The sequence below is a fragment of the Sciurus vulgaris genome (genome assembly GCF_902686455.1).
Source record: "Sciurus vulgaris genome assembly, chromosome: 11".
Lineage (NCBI taxonomy): Eukaryota > Metazoa > Chordata > Mammalia > Rodentia > Sciuridae > Sciurus > Sciurus vulgaris.
The window spans coordinates 109,472,150-109,495,359 of record NC_136472.1 but is presented as its reverse complement, the minus strand read 5'-3'; the positions used below and the strand labels follow the sequence as shown (position 1 = coordinate 109,495,359).

Here is a 23,210-nt window from a genome sequence, read left to right as displayed (position 1 = left end):
TCGCCTGTGCAGACCGAAGGGGGGCAGCCCAGCCCCTGAGCCACCCCTGTCTAATCTTCTCCACCTTCTTAACCTGACCACTCAGCAGTTCCCATATCTCAAGACATGTTGAGGGAGGTAAAGGGCCGAGAGAAGTTTCTCTTTGGGAATCTTCTGGTTTTACCCTGATCTGGAAGCTAACCGGAAGAAGGGAAAGTTGACACCCGCTGGGAAGGGCTGGAGAGCGAATGGACTGGTGAAGGACTCGCATGTGCCTGGCACCCCCAGTCTCTTGCTCTGAGCAGTACCTAATCCAGGAAGAGAAGTGACAGGGAGGACAGGCTGCTCAACACTGTGGCCACACACCAGCACGGACTGCTCCTCTTCACTTTCTCCTGGGGTCTTATACGTCCGACAGCCTAGCCCAGTCCAAGTCAAAAAGCCCAGCAGTCCCTTCTAGTACAGAGGGCGAAAAGTGTCACTCCCTTCTCAATCTTTCAGTGCTTTGGAGGAAAGTAGGAATCATTTTGCCACTCTGGGTGTTCTGTGATCTTGTTCCAGCCCTCATTTCCAAGCCCTGGCCTGCCTTTGTCTTTCCTCTCTGACAGCGTGGCCCTGCCCATCCCCGCAGGTGGTCGAACTCCCCCACCAAGTCCCTCCAGAATGCTGCTCTTGCCTTCGATATATTTAAGTTCTTCCACCCTCTGAATTTCTCGTACACCTCTTTCTTGGCACTTGGTACACATGTTCTTCCACAGTCAAACCATGTCTCCCACTAGACGTAGGCCCCTTGAGGGCAGGGGTGCTGTGGTATTCTTCACTATTAGAGTTGCAGAGTTAGACACATAATTAGTGCTTCTTAAACATCCGCTGGCTTCAAAAATGAATGGCACGCCCAGAACAGGACCAGGCCATCTCCATACCCAAACCCCTCACAGTAGGCAGCCTAGTCAGAAACAGGTAGGCAATTCTAGGCTTGCTCTTGCAACCCTCTGGTACACTAAGCCAAGCCGTGGGAAATACTACCTGATGGGAAACCTGCCACTAGCCAACCTCAGAACCAACTGGAGTCACTACCTGAGTTTGTGGTGTCTACAGCGACATTCCAGAGCTAGGAATCACTTCTGTTAGAACAGGAGAGGCAAAGAGACGGGATCCTGAGATGTTTCAGGGTCTGAACCCCACAAGGGATGAGGCAGCAAAGGGTGGGCAAGGAGGCTTTGGAGTCATCCTGGGACACAGCCGGGTAGGGTGGGGGACATTCTTCTGCTCACTGCCACAGTCCTACACCCAAGCTTCACCTTGCCACAGGGCCAAGTCTGGCCCGCCTTGGAAGGAGGTTGCCTCTCTCCCCACCACCAGCCTCTTTCCGAATACTCAAACCCTTCTGACCCCCAACACCTCCTCTGAGAATGCAGAGCCTGGACCGATCATCTCATTAGCTAATGAGTTAGGTTATTGTTGGTTTAGTTTAAACTTATTGTTATCATCAGGTATATCTCATAAACACTTGATTAGTTAACATATTCAAATCGAAATAAAAACTTCAATTACACTGAACAAATAAAAACTTCAATTTCACTACTACCATTTAAGGCCTTAAAAAAAACTTTAAAAAAAAAAAAAAAAAAAAAAAAAAGAAGAAGAGAGAAAGAGAGAAAGCAGTGCCTCTCAGAAGGGCCTCCTACAGGGCAAACTTCTAATTAAACAAATTGTCAATTTCAACACAATGAAAACTGATTTAGGAGTGTAAATTTAGTATTCTAGTCACTGGAAATAAGACCTCGCCTTGTCGATCTCCGACAGGCTGATTTCATCTGATAGGGAAATGAGGAGGAAGACCCAGAGAGAAAGGGGGGGACCATGCAGAGGAAAGGCAAGCCAGAGCCGTTTTCTCCTTTCATAAATAACATCTCCGCAGAATTCAGTGTGGTCTCTTCTCCAGCGTCGGAGAAACTCTTGCCTCTTCCTTCACCCCACCCCTACCAGATTAGAAAAAAAAAAAATTAATCGAGTATGATGACAACCTTGGCTCGGCACTCACTGTACATACTGTACCCACAAGTCTGGCTGGAAGCCAGGCCTGGCCCAGCGCCAGGACTACAATAACAAACACAGGCAGCGCTAGCCAAGAGGGGGTGGGGCAGCCAGCACAGCCCAGAGAGCAGGGAAAGGAGGCTTGTGCAGTCGCTCAGCAAAGCGTTCTGGAGCAGAAGCACACAGCAGGGATGTGCCTGGGCAGGGGCAGCCACAAGACCCCTACTCAGATCCCAGACGCACTCCCCTACAGCATGCTCTTTTTAACGAAACAGTCCCCCAGGCTCCGAAGCAACTATGGTTTTTCCAGGTTCTGCACTGCTGCTCCAAGCCTTGGTTATCTTCTGTAAAATGGGTCTGTGCTACACGACCTGAGTGAGGGTCCATTCTCGCCGTGAGCTCCCAGCTGCATGGAGCCTTCAAGACAGAGGAGCAAGAAAATCTCATGTCATCTCATTAAATGTGTCTTCTAAAACAACAGAGTTCTGTTAGGCATCTGGGGACTAGGATCAGAATGTGTAAAATCACTAGTGGAATCTTCGAGAAAACCTGGCACTACCAGCCCAGCCCTCAGACCCCAACCTCAAGGAGTCCAGGTTTCTGCAGGGTCCCCTCTCCCAGGGGTAGCTACTGTTCAACAGGGGGTAACCAAATACAGAAAGATGTCTAGCTCCACTAAACCTTTGTGCTATCTGATTTTTAAGATATTTCAGCACAGTGAGAGGTATGCAGGGCAACAGAAAGAAAATAGGGACTAGAAATCTCTGACTCTGTAAGCCCTGAGCTATGTGCAGGGGTGAATTTAAACACGACTGACTCATCATACCTGCTCCATCACCAGATCCTCCTTGACAAGGGCACTGGCAAGTAACACTCAAAGGGACAAATCATTTGACCAACGAGACAGGCACAGAAAGGGAAACAGAAAAGCAGGATTCAACTCTGAAAGTCTCTGGCACATCCAGACGGGGGCCTTGGAAGTGGTACCTCAGGAACACTGGAGTGCACTTCCCCAGGGACCTGCCAGTCCATGGGGGATAGTGCAAAGTCACTATCTAGTCTGACCTGGGGATGCCAAACACACCTGAGAATATGAAATCAGCCACTGTCCTCTCTACGACACCCTCCTGCACTCTGGACCTGGGATTCAGAGCAGACAGCAGCTAACTCACATGTATTCTGCTACCTGAAAGAGGGCTGCAGTATGGGCCAGGGTCTCTTGGCTGCCCCCTTCCCCAGCAAGCCCCTGGGGAAGAACAGTTGATCATGAACAAGCCCCTTGGTCATGGTTCCTGATGCAGGAGAGACCAGGCAGGAGATGGGAGTTTTCTTAAGTTGTTCATTGCTCTCCCAGGTTGCACTAATTCATTCAGCAGATAATTTTTGACTCCAGTAATGTGTTGGGCACTGTGCTAGACATGACAGGGACTGATCCTGGTTCCAAGTAGATTATAGTCTATGAAGGAGAGAGGGAGAGGGAAATCCCACTTGCTGAAAGCCTGCAATGTTCCAGGCATAGTGCTAAGCATGCTTCCTTGAAGTAGGGTTAAATATTTTTGTTTCACAGTAAGGCTCAGGCTTAGAGAGTCAAGCCACACCCTCACGAGGTGAATGCCCAAGGTCACACTGTCAGGAGATGAGTGTCCCAGTTCCTTCCACCACTTCACCCTGTCCTCACAGAGGGGACATAAGGCAAGCCCATAGTTAACTATAACACAAAGAAAAAAGGTCGTACCCAAAGATAGCTCCAGACAAAGAAATATGGACACTCTGAAGAAGGCACAATTACTTCTGGCTAGAAATGGGGGATGTCTGGGGATGGTTTCATGGAAGGAACCTTGGAAAATCTGGGAAGATGGCAGACAGAATGGGGAAAACGAAGACACAGGGCTCAGAAAGCAAGAAGCACATGAAATAACCCAACAAGAAGGTGAGTCTGGCTAGGGTACTGGACTCAAGGAAAGAACAGCAAGAAAGGATGCAGACTGGGGTTGAGCTTCAGAGAAGGCAAGGGAGCTTTAACAACAGATCAAAATGTATATTGTACCATCAAAGCGTTCCTTGCATACAAGTGTGTGGGTCAGGGAGCAAAAGAAACAGAAAACCACACTCTGGCTCTCAGGGTCAGGGAGGGATGGCCACTCTGGTTGGCAGACAGTTTATGAAACCAAGTACTGAACCCAAAACAATGCACGAAGCTGAAGGTGCACATCATTAAAAGAGAGGAAAAGGTGTACTTAAGTGCCAAACAAGATGCTGAACACAGGCTAGGGAGATAGCTCAGTTGGTAGAGTGCTTGCCTTGCAAGCACGAGGCCCTGGGTTCGATCCCCAGTACCGCAAAAAAAAAAAGAAAAAAGATGCTGAACACAGGAACGCCTGGACTCAGGGCTCTGGGCCAAAGTCAGGCAGGGCAGGATCAGGATGGTTCAGTGGAGGATGGAGTGGACTAAGGAGGAAGGGAACAGATATAGGGACAGAATGGACATACCACATAGACAGCTATCTGGAGTGCTGAATCTCTGTGTCTGCAAGAGGGAAAAATGGGAAGTAAGAAAAAGTTTGGGTACCTTAGGAAGGACCAAGGACCTTAGGAGGGCCAGGGAGAGATCCTACACAGGGCGGAGCCACATGGGCTGTGCGGCAAGGTAATGGTGAGCTGCAGCAAAGCTACCAAAGAGCACTTATACAACTGTACACACAGAGGGTCACAGGAAGAACAGCACGCAGCCAGCCAGCCAGGCAGGAAGCATGTGAAGCTTCTGGAGTTAGGTGATAGCTTCAGAGGTAGGAAAAGAGGAGGAAGGTGCACACAGATGCCATTGATAGCAATTAAACACAAATTGCATGCTGGGTTCTTGCTATGGATGCCTTTAACATACATTCTGTCATCTTATCCTTAAAAAAAGAAAGATGTGAGTTAGCAACACCTGCACTTGACAAATACAAAGCTGGAGTTCACGAGATAAATCTGGCCATGGTCACACAGTTAGCACCTGTCACAAACAGGATCTGAACCTTCATCTGCCCAAGCCCAAAACCCATGCTTATTTCACAAACACCAAACTGCCTAGAAGGTCAGTTGCTTAAAGCAATATGGAAAAATATGAGGCAGAATTTGACAGATATCAATATGTGGGAAGAGCAAGACCAAATAAGATAACCCACTCAGCGCCCCTAAAAAGTGACTCCAAGTCTGAAAGGCAAGGTCACTACTACATGGAAGAGAATGCCCAGAGTAGGGCAGTAGTGAAGCTCTACAACTAAAGGTCAGTAGCCCGGAGCCCAGAAGCCACAGCATCAAACCTGCAGGCTCCGTCCCTCCACCAGAACACCCAGGCACGCTGCATGCCAGCGGCTTCTCTCCTTTCCACGCCTCATGGGGCAGAGCAGCTTTGCCCAAACACCAGCAAAATTACCAACAGCCACACAGCCGACCCCACTACAATTGGATAAAATTAACTTGCAAAAGACAGCACGCTGTAACTAGCTTTGTGTTCCAACCTTTCTATATCTATTTAATTAAAGGCTCCTGTATAATGTGAACCCAATAGTCAGATTCATTAGACAGCGAGAACCTAATTCCACAACTGTTTTGCTAATGAAACTGCAGTCAACTTTGGAAGGTAGATCACACAGGGCATGGGTGCCAATGATGCCCTGGGAACCCAGGGGAGCATGAGGATGGGTTCATCCAATATGCACACGGTCAGGACGGCTTTTCTGCTCCGTGAACCTGGAAGGAACATCCAAGGGACAAGGTGGACCAAGGTCTTGGCTGGCAGCAGGGATACCCGGGCCGTGGAAGCCTCTGAGTGGGGGGTGAAGGTGGGCTGGGCAGGAGGTAGTTGCCTGTGCCCAAATGGGCCAGTTAAGGCATCCGTGCCTACCTGAATGAGCCAGTAAGTGCATTCTCAGTCGCAAACTATCCAGGAACCGCTTTCCGCAGAGCTCGCACCCGTAGGTCTTCATCCCACTGTGCAGCTTCCTGTAGGGGAAAGGAAAAGATAGGTTGCTGCTGCTCTGGCTGGACAGAAGGCAGGCCCACCCCTACCTGGTGGCTCTGCGGCCATCCCTCTGGCAGGTGAACAGGAAGAAGGAGGTAGAAGGCACAGCCCTGTATCATCGGTCTCCAATACCCCAGCCCCACCCCAGGCTGAGAACTGCTGCCCATAAGGCATGGATAATGCGTCCATTCTTACTCTTGCCCAAGGAGAGAACAGGGTACTTCCTACTGCTTCGTTCACTGGCACACAGAGCAAAGGAACAAATCAGATCCAATTCCAGAGGGAGCAAGGAGGTAGTTCCCAGGACAGTCAGACATAACACCCACTGTCAAACCAGCACAGGTCATGAATGGAAGCACACTGGCCTCTGCTTCCCTCAGACTGAGCTGTTACTATGCGTGCACCTGGCTCCCCGGCCTCCACCACCAGACAGCAGGAGGGCAGCACCTGCATCCTTTCTCTCTCCTCTGCCTAAACCCACTACAGTGACTGGCACAGAGGAGGCTCAGGCTCTGAATAAGCTTCTAAAGGAACTGATGTCTTAACGGACAGTCAGGGCTCCCAGATATCCTCGGAACTATGGTGACCCCTAGAAACCATTCTTCTCCTAAGGACTAGCTTTAGCAGGGTCTTCCCTCTGTGTCTTGCCCCAACAGATAAAATGGTTCCAACAGTAGTCATTTTTGGCTTTCCAAAGGACTTTTGCACATATTTTGCACTACAGTTCGCCACAACTATGATTCTGTGAATTGGGCTGGCCTGTGTTATCACCTGTGTAGACAGAGGCACTGGTGACAACTGGTCACAGGCTCAACCTGCCACAGTTCCCCAATCCCACTTGCCACCTGGATCCTCTCCTGACAGACCCCTCATTTTGTCATGAGCCAGCAATGACATTTATAAGTTAAAAGGAACTGGATGGACCAGCAAGCAGAGAGCCGAGTCTGGGGAGAAGCTATGAGCTGCTGGCTTGGTCCCAAATGCTGACTTTCCTCCCATTCACACTGTTTCTTGTCACTTCTGCCACTGCTGGATTCAGGATCTGGTCTCCACCCCTGACCCTATTTCTGCACCTTCCCTACAACTTCCCCTCCGGAACAGGGCCGGCAGTGGCAGTCAGAGGTGGCACCTGTGAGTTGTAGGGCAGACAAGACAGTGCAGGGCCAATGCCTACTGCAATCAGAATGTTGAATTGTCAAGACCACAATAAAAGGCTAGAGAGCTGGTACTGACATTAGATGAAACTTCAGATGGGGACAGGGGGTATCATGCACTCAAGTGGGCAGTGCCCAAATTATAACAATGAAACTGAACTGCAACCTCTAGATCCTCAAATGAGAACCCAAGTGTGCCAAAACCATGTGGTGGTATGGATGAGCCTCAGCCTATGGGCTGCCATGGCACAAGGACAGCACACAATCTAATGCATTCGGTCTTCTGATGGCGATCACACAGTTCTCTTCACAGAACTCTTTCTCAATCACATTGTTTTGTTTGCTTTCTTTCCCTTTATACCCTTGCCAAAGACAGATGATTTCTCAATCTCTCTCTCTCTCTCTCTCTCTCTCTCTCTCTCTCTCTCTCTCACACACACACACACACACACACACACACACAAAGAGTCATCCAGCATTGGAAGACACCCCCCAGCCACATATTATCTCACTCTTGGCCACTGCTAATCCATCCAATTGAGAAATAACAGAACATTTGAACTGAACATTCTTAACTCTAGATATATTTCACAATATTGGACACTTGAACATGTCCTAATAGTGTTTGGGGTAAAGCATGCTTTTAACTATGTCCCCAGGTACATATGTGCAGGTGCATGTGTGCAAGCACACACACACACACACACACACACACACACACACACACACACACGATAGTGGAGCATTCCTGCCTCTTGCCTGGGCATGATAGGTGTTTGCTTTTTTATAGGAGATGTTCTACAGGGTGGCAAAGGCTCCATTTGTAAATGGCTCTTCAGATGAACTTTTCATGTACAATCCCGGTGGGGAGGTTATTTTCTTCCTCTTCATTGATAATTTGTTAGTTTCCAGGTGCACCCTCCTTTCATAGGTGGCTATCAGGAGGAACAGGAGGAAAAACACCGACTTGGATCTACTTTCCAAAAGGACTCCAGAGTGTCCAGTATTAAGATTTTGGGAGCCACCACCAGCCACACTAACCTTCCCTCTTGGGCTTCCATCTCTTCTTGAGAACTCCAGATCAAATCCTGCACCCTGATGAACAAACACTCTTTCAGCAACACTTCTGGCCTTCTCCCTATGTGCAAATGGATTTGCCTAGAATTTGCTGGAAGTATCTTTTCTCCCAGTGGCCTACTGGAGTGGCTTGGTTTAAAAGGTGAAGCGTGCTAGCCCTTTCCTTAGAGAGGAACAGGGCGCAGAGAATGCCCAGCGAGCAGCTGGAAGACTTGGATCCTCATCTTGACTCAGCCACTGACTTGTTTTAAGACGTTCAACAAGTCATGATATCATAATCTCTCCTCTTGTTTTTCTCACTTGCAAATGGATATGGATGATAGCTAAGATTTCAGGTGGAGACCACATTTTGCTATTCAGAAGTCTTACCCACATCCTTTACCTCTAATGGGCACTATTATTCTGAGTCAGGCTCCACTTGTCAATGCCCACTATGATGTTCTCTGACCCCCAGGCAGTCAGGTTAAGAAAGCCCAAGCAAAACTCTGGACCCAACCTGGCAAGCTATTCATTTTAAAACCTTTGAATCCAGATGGCCTGAGTTTCCTCTTCCTCACTTGTTAACTGTTTTTCAGTGAAAAAAGCTCAGAGAACTCATCACAAGCCTTTCCTCTGAACATCTCTGCTGCCATGCATGTCCTAGCCTTCAGAGACATAGATGTTCTGTCTTGTCCAAGTCTCAGGGTGAGAACACTACCCTGAAACTGTGTCACTAACACAGTGTCCCACATAGGTTACCAGGGGCAAGTGTGGCATCCATATATTTCTCACCTAGGACAAGCATATAGGTCTCACCCACTGGCAGGCAGACCCAGTCAAAGCACACAAAGTCCAGAAGACCAAAAGGAAACAACTTCCCAGGCCTGCCTGGGAGTTCAACGTAGCCCCGCAGGGGTTCACTCCTATCTTTGATTATTGTTCACAAACCAAGAGGAGTGTAGAGAGGTGGAAGCTTCTCCTGATTCACAGAAAAATAAGTTATACTACATGTATGTACATTACTTTAAAATACACTCTACTGTCATGTATATCTAAAAAGAAAAATGATGAGCAAATGGCAGAGAAGAATCAATTGCATTCAATAGACCTGACTACTAGCAGACTCTATGACACAGTCCACAGAAGAGTCAATGTAGAAATAGAATTCCAAGTGATTTCTAGAGCAAAACTACAAATTTGTATGAACTCGTGGTCATCCCTCTTTAAATCACAACCTCCCCAAATCACCACTGTCACATTATGCAGGGCATTTAGATCAAAATGGAAATTCTGTCCACCCTCTTCCTCCCTACCACGCTCAATACATCTTTCCAGTCTAGTCCTGCTTTTTCACAAGGTCTGACTGCTTATGGCCACCTGATGTCATCAGTGTGTACAGGGAAGAAGGACATCTGGGGACAGTTTTACACTTTGCTGTATACTACCTTGGTTGATGATGGAGTTTCTACATTCTGTTCTCTGAGAAAAAGCCACATTGCTGACCACCACTTTGAAAGTAACTTGGGTCTAGCATGGCCCAAGCATCTCACCCCCTCCCTGTACTCAGTGGAGGGTCCATCTCCCCCACATGCTTCAAGTCCTCACTATTTATTCTTGGGGAGTGGGCTCAAAATCTCCTCTACCCCTCGTGGTGACCCATCTCAGATAACACCTGGTCCACAGCATATAACATTCACTTAGGTCCAAAATAATAATAATAATAATAATAAACCCTTACAGGGGTTTCTATCTATATTGTCAAGAAAGCAGAATCATAATGAGAAATTAGAGATAACCAAATCTGAACCTTTTAACAAGTAACATAAGAGAAGGATTTATTTCTTTTCACCATTTGTCAACCATACAACTCTCACTTAGTAAAACCAAGGTAGTAAGAAACAAGCTCATCATCTGAATCATTTCTGTGCAATTGCAAGTGTGAAAATCCATAAAGATTCCATCTGATTTAGACTAAAAACGCCACAATGACAGAAGTCATATGTATATTCCCTTTTCTTCCTTATTCCCTTTTCTTCATAAGGCCTAGTTTAAAATGGATTGCTCAATGCTGCTAAAGAAATTGATCTAGATAAGAGTGTATGGCACTCCTCTGCTCATCCTAACCAAAATCCAAGTACAACAGTTTCATGGGCAGCCTCCAGTCCAGAACCAGACCCTGTCCTGTGGCCCCTGAAGTCCATATGATGAAACCAAAGACTTTCATAGCAGCATAAAGCCTGAGCTTTAGACCAACCTCTCATCTTCAGGATAAACCTTCAACACTCCTGAATACCTAGGGCAGCAACAACAACATGAGCAACAGTAAGGAGAGACCCACACCAAGTTCCATTCTCCCTACCTTCAGTCTCCAAGGATAGCTGGCCTTAACAGTACTGTCTACAGGAGAAGTTCAGTCCACCTCCATCCCACGCAGCCAATGATTAAGGGGAGAAGGCAAGGAGAAGGACTCACTGCACCACCAGGCGCCAAGAGGAAAAGACCAAGAGTACCAGCTGACAGAGAGAGGGGGGCTCAAGCCACAGCACTTCCAATGCCACATTTCTTCCCAAGTTCCTCTCTCAAGAGATGAAGGGCAAAGCTGGAGCAGACCAAAAGGCAGGGAAGGTTAGGAGAAAGAATTCTCAGTTCTACTAGCCTAAGGGCTGCTCTTCACTTTCCTACTGGAAAGCTAAAACTGCCTGGCCTTTGAGTTTTGCTGAACAGATCAGTGTTGGAAACTGGGGCCTGTAAGTAGGGAAAGCCACTGGGAGGGAACCACATAGCTGGACCATGGTAATGTTTTCCTTGTTTTCAGCTTAACTGATCCATCCCCTGAACACACTCAGACCAGGTCAGAAGGTCTTCCAACTCCCCTATCCTTGATCTGAGGCTGCTCCACAGGCAGAATTCTCCCCAATACTCAGGGCTTATGCCTTCTGATCGCACAGCCATCAGTTTGACCTACTCAGTACTTCTAAGAGGTACTCAGAACAGACAGAGGAGATAGGAGATTCTGTGAGTGAGACCCAACCAAGGTCTAAATGACCCTCTGCTCTCTCAAAAGCCCACTACCCACACAAGAAGCAACCCTCTCCAAGATCTACTTACCACAAGAACTCAGCCACCAAGCAACCCTCCGGGTCCTCTCTGGAGCTGAACCTGGCCCACAGGCACTGACATGATGCTGTGTCTCCCCATGGGGAATGGGATAAGGCAGTGATAAAACTGCACACTGGCCAAGCTTACCTTTCCAAATAGAAACTGAACTGAGAGGGAAGAGTTGACATACTTCAGTTACTGGGTTCACACATCTTCCATCTATTAGACCCCTAGGTTAAATAGTCATGCCTCCAATGTCCGCTTAGTTCAAATCACAAGAGAAGGTCAAATTGCCAACAACATTCTGTGCTCTAATGGTAAGAGGAAGGGATGAATGAAAAGCTATTAGGTTATCAGGATTTCCTGCCAAAAACAAATTTCAGGGAGATTGCAGGGGTTTTTCCATATTCAGCCCAAACTCCTACATTTTCTAGCTGCCTTTTTTGTGGGAAAGGAGTACTCTGAACAGAGCTGGTTCTGTACTCTAAACCAGAGCATGCTATTCACAGGGCTTCTGGGACACTCAGAATGTTTCCTACCTTCTAAGGGTGACACTGGATCTTCCCAAAGAATATCTCTTAATGCCACCAACAGTGTCATATTCCAGGTGGGGCAGGTCATTAGTCATTTAAAGTGTCATTCTCCTTACATATGTGATTAAAGGCTAGGCCATTTATAAGTTCCTCAGAACTATAAGCTCCTGGAAGACCAAATCCCAGTCTTTATCTCTGTCTTCAACTCCCTCAGCAGAGACACAGGCCGCCAGAGCAGCCAGAGCAGGAGCTACTGCCTCTGAGGCAGTCTCCAACCACCCAAGATGAAGGGACAACTGGCCACTAAAATGCAGCCCACACCTGCCTGGAATAGAGAGGGGGCCTGGCAACCCAGAGGAGAAAGAAGGGACAGTTCTAAACTGGACCAGGAAACAGGTCACTTCATTTTTCTCAAGACATAAAGAAAATTATCCCTTTACCCGCTTTTTTCTTTTTTTTAATGTTGATATTAGACAGTCATTTGACAAGCTGCAAATGCTTAGCTGGTATTACCACAAATTATCCTTCTAGCAATAGAGTTCGTTGCTCCCTGACTAGTCAATATTAATAAACATTACCGAATGCTTTTACAACACAATTTATTTTTTAATACAGCTCTTTATGTATGCCATAAAGTAAATATACCAATAAAAGCCAAGGATTTCAAAGAACAGATTTTTAAAACAACCAAGAACTAACAGAGTGCTAGTTAACACCTTCTGTGCTGCAGGTTTGGGGAGCCTGGGGATCTGACTGGTACAGTTAAGGAAATAGGTGGCCATTTGGTTGTTTCAGAATCTTAAAGGGAAGGGAAAAGAATACCAAAGAAACCATGCTTTCTCAAGAATAATCTACATACAAGGTATGGTATGTTGACTCTGTGTATGTGTGTGTGTGTGTGTGTGTGTGTGTGTGCATGTGCATGTACATGTACATATATATACACATGCACATATGTATGTGCACACATACACACACACATATGTACTGTACATATATACTGGACTGGATGCAGGAGACCTGGTTTTCACTCCAGCTCTGCTGATAACCATCAAACGACCTTGACCAAACCACCTCTCAGACTGTCTAGATTTCATTTATATCTTTGAAACAATGCAAGCATTGAGCTAGCTGATCTCTTAGGTAATTTCCAAACAACTTCACAAAACTGAAAGGCTGTGGGATTGACAGCCTTTGGAATTGACAGGTGGGTCTACACTAGCTAGACTACATCTCCTACCTCATCTTCTCCATCTTCGCCATTGAGCCCAGAATATACTTAGAGGGCCAGGGCATCTTACTCAGTGACTGAGCAGACCAACAAGAAAGGGAATCTGACAAACCAAGTGTAGAGGTGGGAAAAATTCATCCTCTCTTTATACACACATGCACATACCACTGTACAAGAACCATCGTCTCCACTATCTGAAAGAGAAGTCCTCCATGGGTTTCTTAGAAAGAAAGCCACACATCCTGCCTTGGCCTGGGATCAAGACCAATCTGGAGCTGACCAAAGAGTGGAAGAAACAGTACTGAGGAAGGACAATGGTGTTCCCTGTGGCCATAACCACACCAAGTACAGTACCTCCTGATAAGGCCATAAGACACCTCTGAGTGTTAAAAACCATGAAACCAGAAATGACAAAGGGGCATGCTAATCTCCCCACAGGGCAACTGCTCAGAGAAGGATCTTCATGGCCACTGAGCACCAGGAAGCCTGGGCTTCTGGCTGTTATATAACTGGTCCTTTGTTTTAAAATACTGAATTCTCCTAAGTCCTTTATTTGAAATATCACTATCAACAAATTTCACCAAGAACAAAAGTTTTTCATTTGGGCGCTGGGCTGTGGGATGATCTTATCTCACACAATCTCATACAGTCTCTTTCAACAAGGTCTTAGCGTGCTTATCTGCAAAGTTCCTGGTAGCCAAATATGATTGAAATGTTCTATTTATGCTCACTGGATTAAGGAGATGTTGCAAAACTGCACAAAACCCTGGCAGATGTAAGCAAGGTATTACAGGCTGAGCAGTTAAGATCTGAAGGGAAGGGATCAATACACACTTTTGTAGTTTCTTTCTTTCTTTTTCTTTCAAGAAAAAAGTTGTGTTTTCAGAAAAGGGAAGAGGAAAAAGAGGAAAATGCTTCAAGATTTATAGCTTCTCTGAGCTTTTTCCAAACCCAAAACAGGGCACCATGATGCATACTTGATGACGTCAGCCTAAGAGAAACAAAAATAAATTCAAAATATTCTCTCCAGATCGTACCAGGCCCTATAAGGAATCAAACTATGGTTATGGATGAACAAGGATCGTGTTTTTTTTCTCTCTCCATACAAGGCTTTTAACCAGCACAAAGAGCCAACTTCTAGGAAAATGGCTTTCGGAAAGCGACAGGCTTTTCTGTTATCTCTTCATGTTCCCTGGGTATGTGGAGGAAATATCTTTGCCTCCTGATTATCAAGGCTCATTTCTGTATGTTTCCACCTTAGCCAGGAAGCCAGAATGCTACCTTCACATCCCACAGACCAGCCACAGCAGTTCAAGATTGTTGAGAATAGCTGAGACTTATTAAAGGTCTAAGAAGGACGTTCCTTTGGAATTAAACCATTCCGAAAACCTTTTTAATGTATATTGCCTCATTCTTTCTGCTTTAGTACACTGAAAATTAAATTACTTTTCTATGAGCTCGAGAGCCATCACTCTCAACATCAATTATGAACACACGAGAGGAGTCGGGCAGATTACCTGCATGGACATCAAATCCCATTGTGAAAATTATTGTCCTTTTAATGAAGAAAAGGGCCAGAATCCAGAGATATTTGCTTTTTTAAGAGTTCTTTTTTTCCTTTCTTCTAGAACAATGAAAAATAAATCTAGTCAACTGAGGTAGTATAATAACAAAGCAAGTGCCTTTATGTCATGTCTGACTCTGGAGGGTCACACCCTGTGGGTGAGATGGAGTGTAGCCCCATTTTGTGGATGAGGAAGCTGAGGCTAACTGACTTACTTTCCCAGGTCATCAGGTGAGAGGATTTGCCTTGACATCTATCTGCCTAGCTGAGGAGACCATGGTACTGCACATGGTGTCCTCCCTGCAAAGGGGCAGGGGGCCCATACTGGGAAAGCACCTGGGATTTACCCAACCTAATCAGGCAGAAGAACAGAGAGGCCTCTAACGGAAAAGTAAGGTGAATGACTTCACCCAGCATCCATGAACAGGCTGCATTTGCAGAAACTTCAGAACCTTCCACAGGGAAGGCATGCTCACTCACTGCCTCCTGCTGCCTGCACGGTCTCAGTTAAGCACCCACTGTATGCCAGTCTGGAGGTAAGTCAGGCTGCAACCCGAGCCACAGTCCATCTGGGCAGGTTCTACAGCAATAGTTAAGTACTGGTCTTTTATTATTTGTTTTTTTTTCTCTACTATACTGTAAGCTACACAAAGGCAGAAGCCACCACTGTATACTCAGAGTCTGGCAGGGTACCTGGCAGAGCAGGCATTCAGTACATTTTTCTAAAATCACAGTTTTATTGAGCTATTATCTACCTACCCTAAATCCCAGCCTTGTAAAGCAGACCACTGAGGGCTTTAGTCCTTGAAAGAACTGTGCAGCCATCATCACTACCTAATTCCAGGACATTTTCTTCACCTTCCAAAGGAATCCTGTAGGGCTGGGGAGATAGCTCAGTTGGTAGAGCGATTGCCTTGCATGCACAAGGCCCTGGGTTCGATCCTCAGCACCACAAAAAAAAGAATGCACAAAAGGAATCCTGTAGGAGCAGTCACCCCTCGATCCCCTCAACCCCCAGCCTCTGGCAATCACCAATCTGTCTTTCTCTATGGATTTGCCTATTTTCAATATTTGATATAAAAGGAATCATACAATACACACCCTTCTGGATCTGGCTGCTTTCACATAGCATAATGTTTTCAAGCTTCACCCATATTGCAGACTGCATCTGTACCTCACTCTTTCTTATTGTGGAATAATATGCCTTTGGATGGATATACCATACTTTGTTTATCCATTCAACAGTTGATGGACGTTCAGTTGTTTCAGCCTTTTGGTTATTATGAATAATGCTGCTACGAACATTTGCTTGCAAGTTTTGTCTTTGGACATGTGTTTTCACTTCTCTTTGGTATATACCTAGGAGTGGAATTGCTGGGTCATATGGTACCTCTATGTTTAACCTATTAAGGAACCGCCAGACTGTTTTTCAAAGCATTTTACATCCCATCAGAATGTATGAGGTTTCCAATTTCTCCATACATTTTTAGACTAAATGAATAAATGAATGAAGATTCCTTCTGCTGTGAAAGTCCCCAGAGAAAGGCTCTGTTGGTAAACTAGCTTCTTCATCTGCAGACAGGACATGCCACTCTCATGTTTAACAGAAACCCCAAAGAATTCTATTTATATTGAGTTCATTTTAGAGAGAGAATTGAATAAAAAAAAAAAATGGAGAAGAAGAAAGAACACCAGATTGCTCCAAGTGGGCACTACTTTCACATATGTGATTTCCGCCCTCACCCTCCACCCCACACCCAGACTCAATAATTTAATAATGCGCACTCCTTAAACAGATTTAGCTGAAAAATGTAAGAGGGATCCCAGTTCCAGTGAAGCCGATTTTGATTTGGGCAGCAGTGAGGGCAGGGATTTGATAGCCCTGCTGTCACTACCAGAAAGTTTGAAGACAGACTTAATACATTTTTAGACTTAAAGCAAAAAATGCACAGGACTGGTGTATAGTTCAGTGGTAGAGCAGTTGAGTTGCATGCACAGGGTCCTGAGTCTGATCCTCAGCACTGCCCAAGAAAGAATCCCAAAAATTCACAAACAAAAATATTGCTGACAAACTCTAGGAGAGGGACCCACAGAGCTGGAGGCTGTTGAGAAGATGGGCAAGTCAAGAACAAGGTGTGGCCTCTCTGCCAGAGCCTGCTTGAACGAGCAGGGTGACCTGGAGCAGGCAGCAGGGAGCAGCTCTGCGGAGGGTTCCCCAAACTTTTTTCCCCCTTTTCTCTCTGGGTAGAAGGCAGCCGTATCCCTTTCTGCACAGACTCCTTGCAAAGAACAAACAAACAAAGACTGGGCCAGAGCAAGGCCCTTTGCAAGCTGTAGGTAATTAAAACGGCCTGTAAATGCCCCAGCAGAAAGCACTTCAAAGAGACAGTAATTCCAGCAATGGCCAGTCAAGACTGTGTGGTGTAAAAATTATGAGTTTTCCCAACGGGGAGCTTTGTGTGAAAAGGACAGGGGTTGGTGGCAAAGGGAGGGTGAACCACAGAGAGGAGGTTTACAATTGGTGTCCATGCCCAGTGTGCGCAGGAGTGTGTGTATGTGTGTGTGTGTGTGTGTGTGCCCGTCACACGCGTGCAGGCCAGAGAATGGGGCCCGTGTGCATGTGTGTGTGAGAGCACACATTTATCAATGCTGAGACGGTCCAAGCGTGTGGGCATGGAGATAAAAGGAAAAATAAAATAAAAGCAACAAATATGCATCCTCTTCCCCGCTGGGCCTCATTTTCACAGAAAGAAGCACCAGGCAGCTTGCTCACTCCTCTGGCTCTTAACTCGAGAGGCTGCCGGGTGTACAGGCAGCACATGATGCCCACAGCCTCAGGGCCAACAGCAGCCAAGGCCACACAGTGGCTCTCTGGAAATGCCCTCATGACACATAGTAGCCAACAACATACTGCAAGTTCTGTTATCTTGTAATAGAGGATGAAGAGAGATTCTTAACCTTGACTCACTGCATTCACTAAGTCTCCCTGTGCTGCCTGCTTTGGACCCCTGTGTGTTTAAACGATGCAGTGATAGGGACTGGGGCCCGGCTTTTTATAACACACAACACAGAAAACCCAAATGACAAAAATCAGTGACCACAGCATCACACATTATATTAAAAAAGAAAAAATAAAAGCCTATCACTAGAGCATGTTTCCTTGTTCTTTGTTTTTGTTTTTGTTTTGCATTATCCCTGCAAGCATATTATACCCTCAAAGGAACATTCTGCCAGGCAGAAGGGCCAGTATCATCTCTAGGAAATCTTCCCCGTCCCTCCACTCCCAAAGCTCAGACTCCATCTCACCGGGATCTCCACATGCGTCTATGGCTACATCAGTGGTACTGGGTTTCTCTGCTTGCTTCCCTGTCTCTGCACTAGATGGGCAGTCACCTGAAGACAGAGCTTTGCCTCACTTATCCCTGTGCCCTCAAGTCTAGGAGAGGGCACTAGTGGATGCCCAAGAACTGTGCCGTGAATGGATGAATGAGCGGTAGGTGCGTCCTGGATGTGCTGTGGGTAACAAGTCAATAAGGACCTGATGACTTGTGGTACCCAACAGCTCTCACCCCCATCAGTTGGACAAGTACCATCTGGTCCATAGTAGCCTCTGAGCTTGAGGAGGGATGGTGGGAGCAACCCTACGCTCACAGGAGGCAAAGAAACCAACTCTGGTCGGTGGCTTTATTTCCCCATAAACAAAATCTTGCTCTGCCTCCCTCACGGCCCCACTCACTAACTTCTCCCTGACACTGCTGGCTTTAAGCCTACACATAAAAATGTCCCTTACTATTTTTATTTAATGAGCTTTCATTTTTCTTTCCCCTTTTTGTAAATGAGAAAGGAAAGCCCACCTCCTAATGGGGATGGGGAAGAGGAAGCAAAGTGGAATCTTTTAAATGGGCCATAACTTCATGGAAAGCTTTCTTCTCCACAACACCCCCCCATCTGCCCCCTTTCCATGTCCCCATGCCCCTCTATCCCCCTGCATCCTCCCTTCTCACAATTCAAAACAAGATGCATGGATTTTGGACATTTGATTACTTTTAAGTATATATTTTTCCCTCAAATAGACTGAATACAATGGTTAGGAAATGTGACAGAAAACTATTCTGAGCCATTTATTGCCTTAATACCCACCTTTGTCCAACAGGCAGTTTTGACAACAGCGATAAATTCCAAATTTATGTCAACAGAGCATATGTTGAACACCTCATTTCTGAGCTAAAGCGGCATGCTGCCCTATAAATCACCGTTCTGTTTGAAATGAAAGTAGATTACAGGCCTGTGTTATTGAGCAGTTAGAGCTATAGTCATATAAATCAGAACTTTTAACTCTAGGCAATCCGTTGTGCAATTAACTAAAGGGTACTTTGTCATTTCAAGGCTTGTGCACAGACTTGGCAGGGCAGAGAGCTACTGGGGAAGGGGGGGTGAGAAGGGAAAAGTTCGTAGGCAACAGGAGGGCTGAGGACTGCAGCCTCCAGCCCTCCACACTGTGCCTCACCCCCAGCCCTCACCCAACAGGAACCTGCCCAGGCTGAACACTGGTAAAAACAACCTCGTAATCAGCATCTGCCACCAAGACATCACACTGAGCATTTGTCACCAAGTCATCTCTAGGAGCCCATGTGGCTTTTCATTCATTCATTAAGCATCTCCTGAGCACCTAAGCATTATCTTAGGTGCTAAGCTAAGAGAGCTGAATGTGTAGCTCTGTGGTAGAACATTTGCCTACCAGGTACAGGACCTGGCTTCAATCCCCTGCACAAGAAAAAAAAAATTCAGAGACACAAGAGGTAATAAGAGAAAGTAATATAAAAAGCAATATTTAGATGATGCTGATAATGAAGAAGTAGAAGCACATTGCACAAAACACACTTGAGCACTCTCTATACACCAGGGCCCATTCTGTATACTCTCCATGTTGTCCTCAGAACAACCCCATGAGGCAGGTATTATTTTTATTTCTGTTTCACTAAGAAGAAAACTGAAGCTTGAGGAAGGAAATAATTTGCCTATGGTCACGTATTTTCTAAGCGGCAGAGCCTGATACAATGAAGCAAAAAGTCGAAGAACTGAGACTGACACCAACCCTGTTTGTCAATTCCAGGTCCACAATGTACTAGCTCTAAGACTCTGCGATGGTCTAAGTCTCCGTTTTCTCATCTGTCAAGTAGGATAAGAATACTGTTACCTCAGACGGTAAATGAGACTGCATTTAAAACAATGTAGTATGGCACTGAGAACACCATGCACTGAAGAGATCTAGCTTAGGCTGAAGAGGAAGACAGGACCCTAACTACCCTCTGGCCAGTCCATAACTTAGCTGAGCAGAGACAGAACTAGAGAAAGAGGCAGAGAAGAAATTCTGAAATGAGGATGTGGTGACGTGCCAATATGTCAGTGAATATCCAGATATGTCAAAAGTTCTGTGGGTGTGCAGAAGAAGAATAGAAAAACAGTGGCTGCTGTGACCAGAGGTGGCTTGAGGACATGATGAAATTGAGCTGGTCTCTCATACACTCTGAAGGGCTCCATTGCTCCAAGGTAGGGAGTATTAAGAATGGAAACACCCTGGGTGAGGGAAAGTGCACCATACAATAGAGGTTCTCATGAGCCAAGACTTGACATAAGAAATGAGCAAGTCACGCTGGACAAGCATTCAGGATACTGGTGCTCACCCCAAGTGAGCACGTGGAAAAGCGGTTGGGGATAAGCTTGCAGAGGTGGTAGAGTGGGCTGTGTTATGTAGGGTCCTAAGGAAGAGGCTGAGGACTTTTGTCTCAGTGCTGAAGACAATGTACAGCCACCAAAACCCTTCTTGGAATAATGGAGCTGGCTGTGAGTGGGAGGCTCAGCGTGGGTAGGGACTGTGGAAAAAGAAAGACAGAAAGAAGTGCCCAAATTCTAAATTGAAAATGAGGGCATTTGAAAAGATGGTCGTGAGGTCAACCTTCCAGAACAAAATGCCAACACAGTATCACTGCCACTTTTTTGCAGAATGCCTCTGCTCCCTGCAGAGAGAGAGCAGACCAAACCACCTATGCCTATCTACTACCATGCACAGGTGCTTGGCTCCACAGAGTGCAAGTGACCATGGCAGGGAACTCAAAAGAGCTACTGCTTCTGTCATCTATCTCCAGACATTAAATATGTCATCATCTAATCATCATAGACATATATGGTGGCAAGAATGTGCAGGGGAGGAGCAACACCACGTGACTTCTTTCCCTTTGGAATACTGAGCTGGCCACCAACTCAAAATGACTAAGAAGAGAAAATACTCTCTCCTTTGAACCTAGACAGACTGAGAATCAATTAGGTATTTGTTTGGCTAGTGAAAGTTACAACAAAAGCAAGAGACAAAAAACAACAAAATCTGCCCTTAGAAAACTTTAGTTGAAGAATGAAGTCAATACACAAAATAACAGAAAGTGGTCCTTACTTACCCACTCAGGTGACAGGTGCAGACCACAAGCATGACACCCAGAGTGAGTGGGAATCAAGGCCTGGGAGGCCTTCCTGAGGAGATGGGCTCAAGACTGGGCTCCAAAGACACCAAGCATACAACAGGCATCCAGATGAGGGACACAGGCCCAGGGACAGCATCACTCCTGAGCAGGGGCAGCCTCCCCAAGACAGACCAACCAAGTAGACGTGAGTGTGGGAGTCATGCAAGTGAGTGGGGACCAGAGGGCTAAAGGGGGAGGAGATGGGCTTAGAAAGCAGACAAGGAGGGAGGCACCGTTTGCTCCCGACAGAAGAGGGAAAGGGACACGAGGGCTGCCGTAGCTCAAGAGCACTGCTCTGACGTGCTCGAGGAGCCTCCCTGCTATCCCTCCTCGTGACATGTGGCACTCGGGACAGCTGGCCTTGGAGACCCGCCAGACACTTGCTCCTCCAACCTCCTCCACGGTCTCCCATTCACGGAAAAGTGGATCCCTCGCAAGAATGTTGGGGTGATGGGGTCTTCCTGCCACTCACTCTGTGTTTGGTCACATACCAGCCTCCTTTGTCTTGCTCCAGAGTTGGAAGCCAACAAGGCAAGAAAATGTGTCAGAAACCGGCACCCTCCATAAGAGCTGCCCATCACACATACATATGGACGAGGTGGCACATACCCACACGCACACCCATCTCTCTCCGACTGGCTGAGCACACCGCTGGTCTCCGGAGGGGCAGGGATGGGAGACAGGAAACCTCTTAGAGATATTTGTCTAATATCTGAAAAGTGGGGGAGCAGATGAAGTATGCAAGTTTCATTTAGAAAATCATTAAGGGACTATTATAGTAAAATGAGGCTTCCCGTTTCCAAATAAAGCTGAAACAATCACAGTGAACACACGGGCAGAGCTGGCAAATGAGGAAGCAGGAAGGAAGTACAATAAAAAGAAAAACTGGAGGAAAACAGGCAATCGTGCAATGCCAGGGAATTGGAAGCAGCCCCTTCCCTGTCAAGACTGGGGGTCAGCCTGCCCAATCAGCAATGGGAAAGCCACCAAACAAAAGTGACAGCCTGGAGGAGGGTCTTGGTCCATCTCCAGAAGTGTGGTCTCCATGTTCTAGCAATTCCTCTGTTCCTTCACATCAACTGGCATCTCATGACTTTCATCTTATAAATTCTCACAAAATCACCTCTGGAGGAGCAAGGGGCTGGCTCCCATCCACCCTTTTCATCTGTCCCTGACAGGACCAACAGGCCACGACTCACCGGCCAGAAAGCAGCACCTGCCGGAGCAGCCCTCTCTCCACCTCTCCTGGGTGCAGAGCATGGGGCTGACCACAGTCTTCAGAACGGGGTGTTGTTCTGAGAGCAGCCAGGCTGCACCTTGCCCCAGCTCTCCCCTGTCCCCTGGAGCAAGATAGAAGGGAGATGCCATCGGGGACTCAGAAAGCAGTTCTCCATTATTGCTGCTATTGTTCTCTCCATAGAATCCATCCAGTTCTGTCTGCCCAAAGACAGGGACATGGTCAACCTTGGCAAAACAAACTGAAATGCAGCAGCCAGGGGACTTCCTCTCCCTTGCAGAAGACATGATCTATTCACACATGAATCGTCTTGTTGGAAGTTTCCAGGTCTCCCTCCTCAAGCAGGCTGGAGGGATTTGGAGGTGTCAGAGTCTGGAAATCCTCAAGTCTAGTCATATAAATACTTAATTGCCATCTGAATATCCACATCATGTCACTTGGGCATACGCAAGGAGCACATAGACAAGTACCTTTCCCAGTGAGACTGAGAGAAGAAAAGCACCATATACAGCTTTTTTTTTTTTTTTTTTTTTTAATCTTTCATGTACTCTCTGTGTCCCTTTCCTCCAAGACACTCCCATCCTGGAGGGCTCTGCCTTAGGAGAACTGGAGAGACGGAGGAGCAGTACCAGTGAGAGGAGTAATGGTGTTTTGTTGTTGCTCTTTTTTTTGTTTTGTTTTGTTTTGGTTGGTTGTAGATGGACCCGATACCTTTATTTTATTTATTTGTTTTTATGTGGTGCGGAGCATCGAACCCAGCACCCCATGTGTGCTAGGCAAGTGCTTTACCACTGAGCTA

At 46.5% G+C, this 23,210-nt stretch overlaps 1 protein-coding gene across 3 annotated transcripts in view; it reads right to left on the bottom strand.

Moving 5' to 3' along the window:
• Positions 1–23,210, bottom strand: part of ZBTB16 (zinc finger and BTB domain containing 16) — a 175,134-nt gene that overhangs the window by 81,533 nt on the left and 70,391 nt on the right. For all 3 annotated transcript variants that reach the window (XM_079103846.1, XM_079103844.1, XM_079103845.1), the window contains exon 3: positions 5,906–6,003. In XM_079103846.1, coding sequence (XP_078959972.1) covers positions 5,906–6,003 — 98 coding nt within the window. The remainder of the gene's footprint in view (positions 1–5,905; positions 6,004–23,210) is intronic.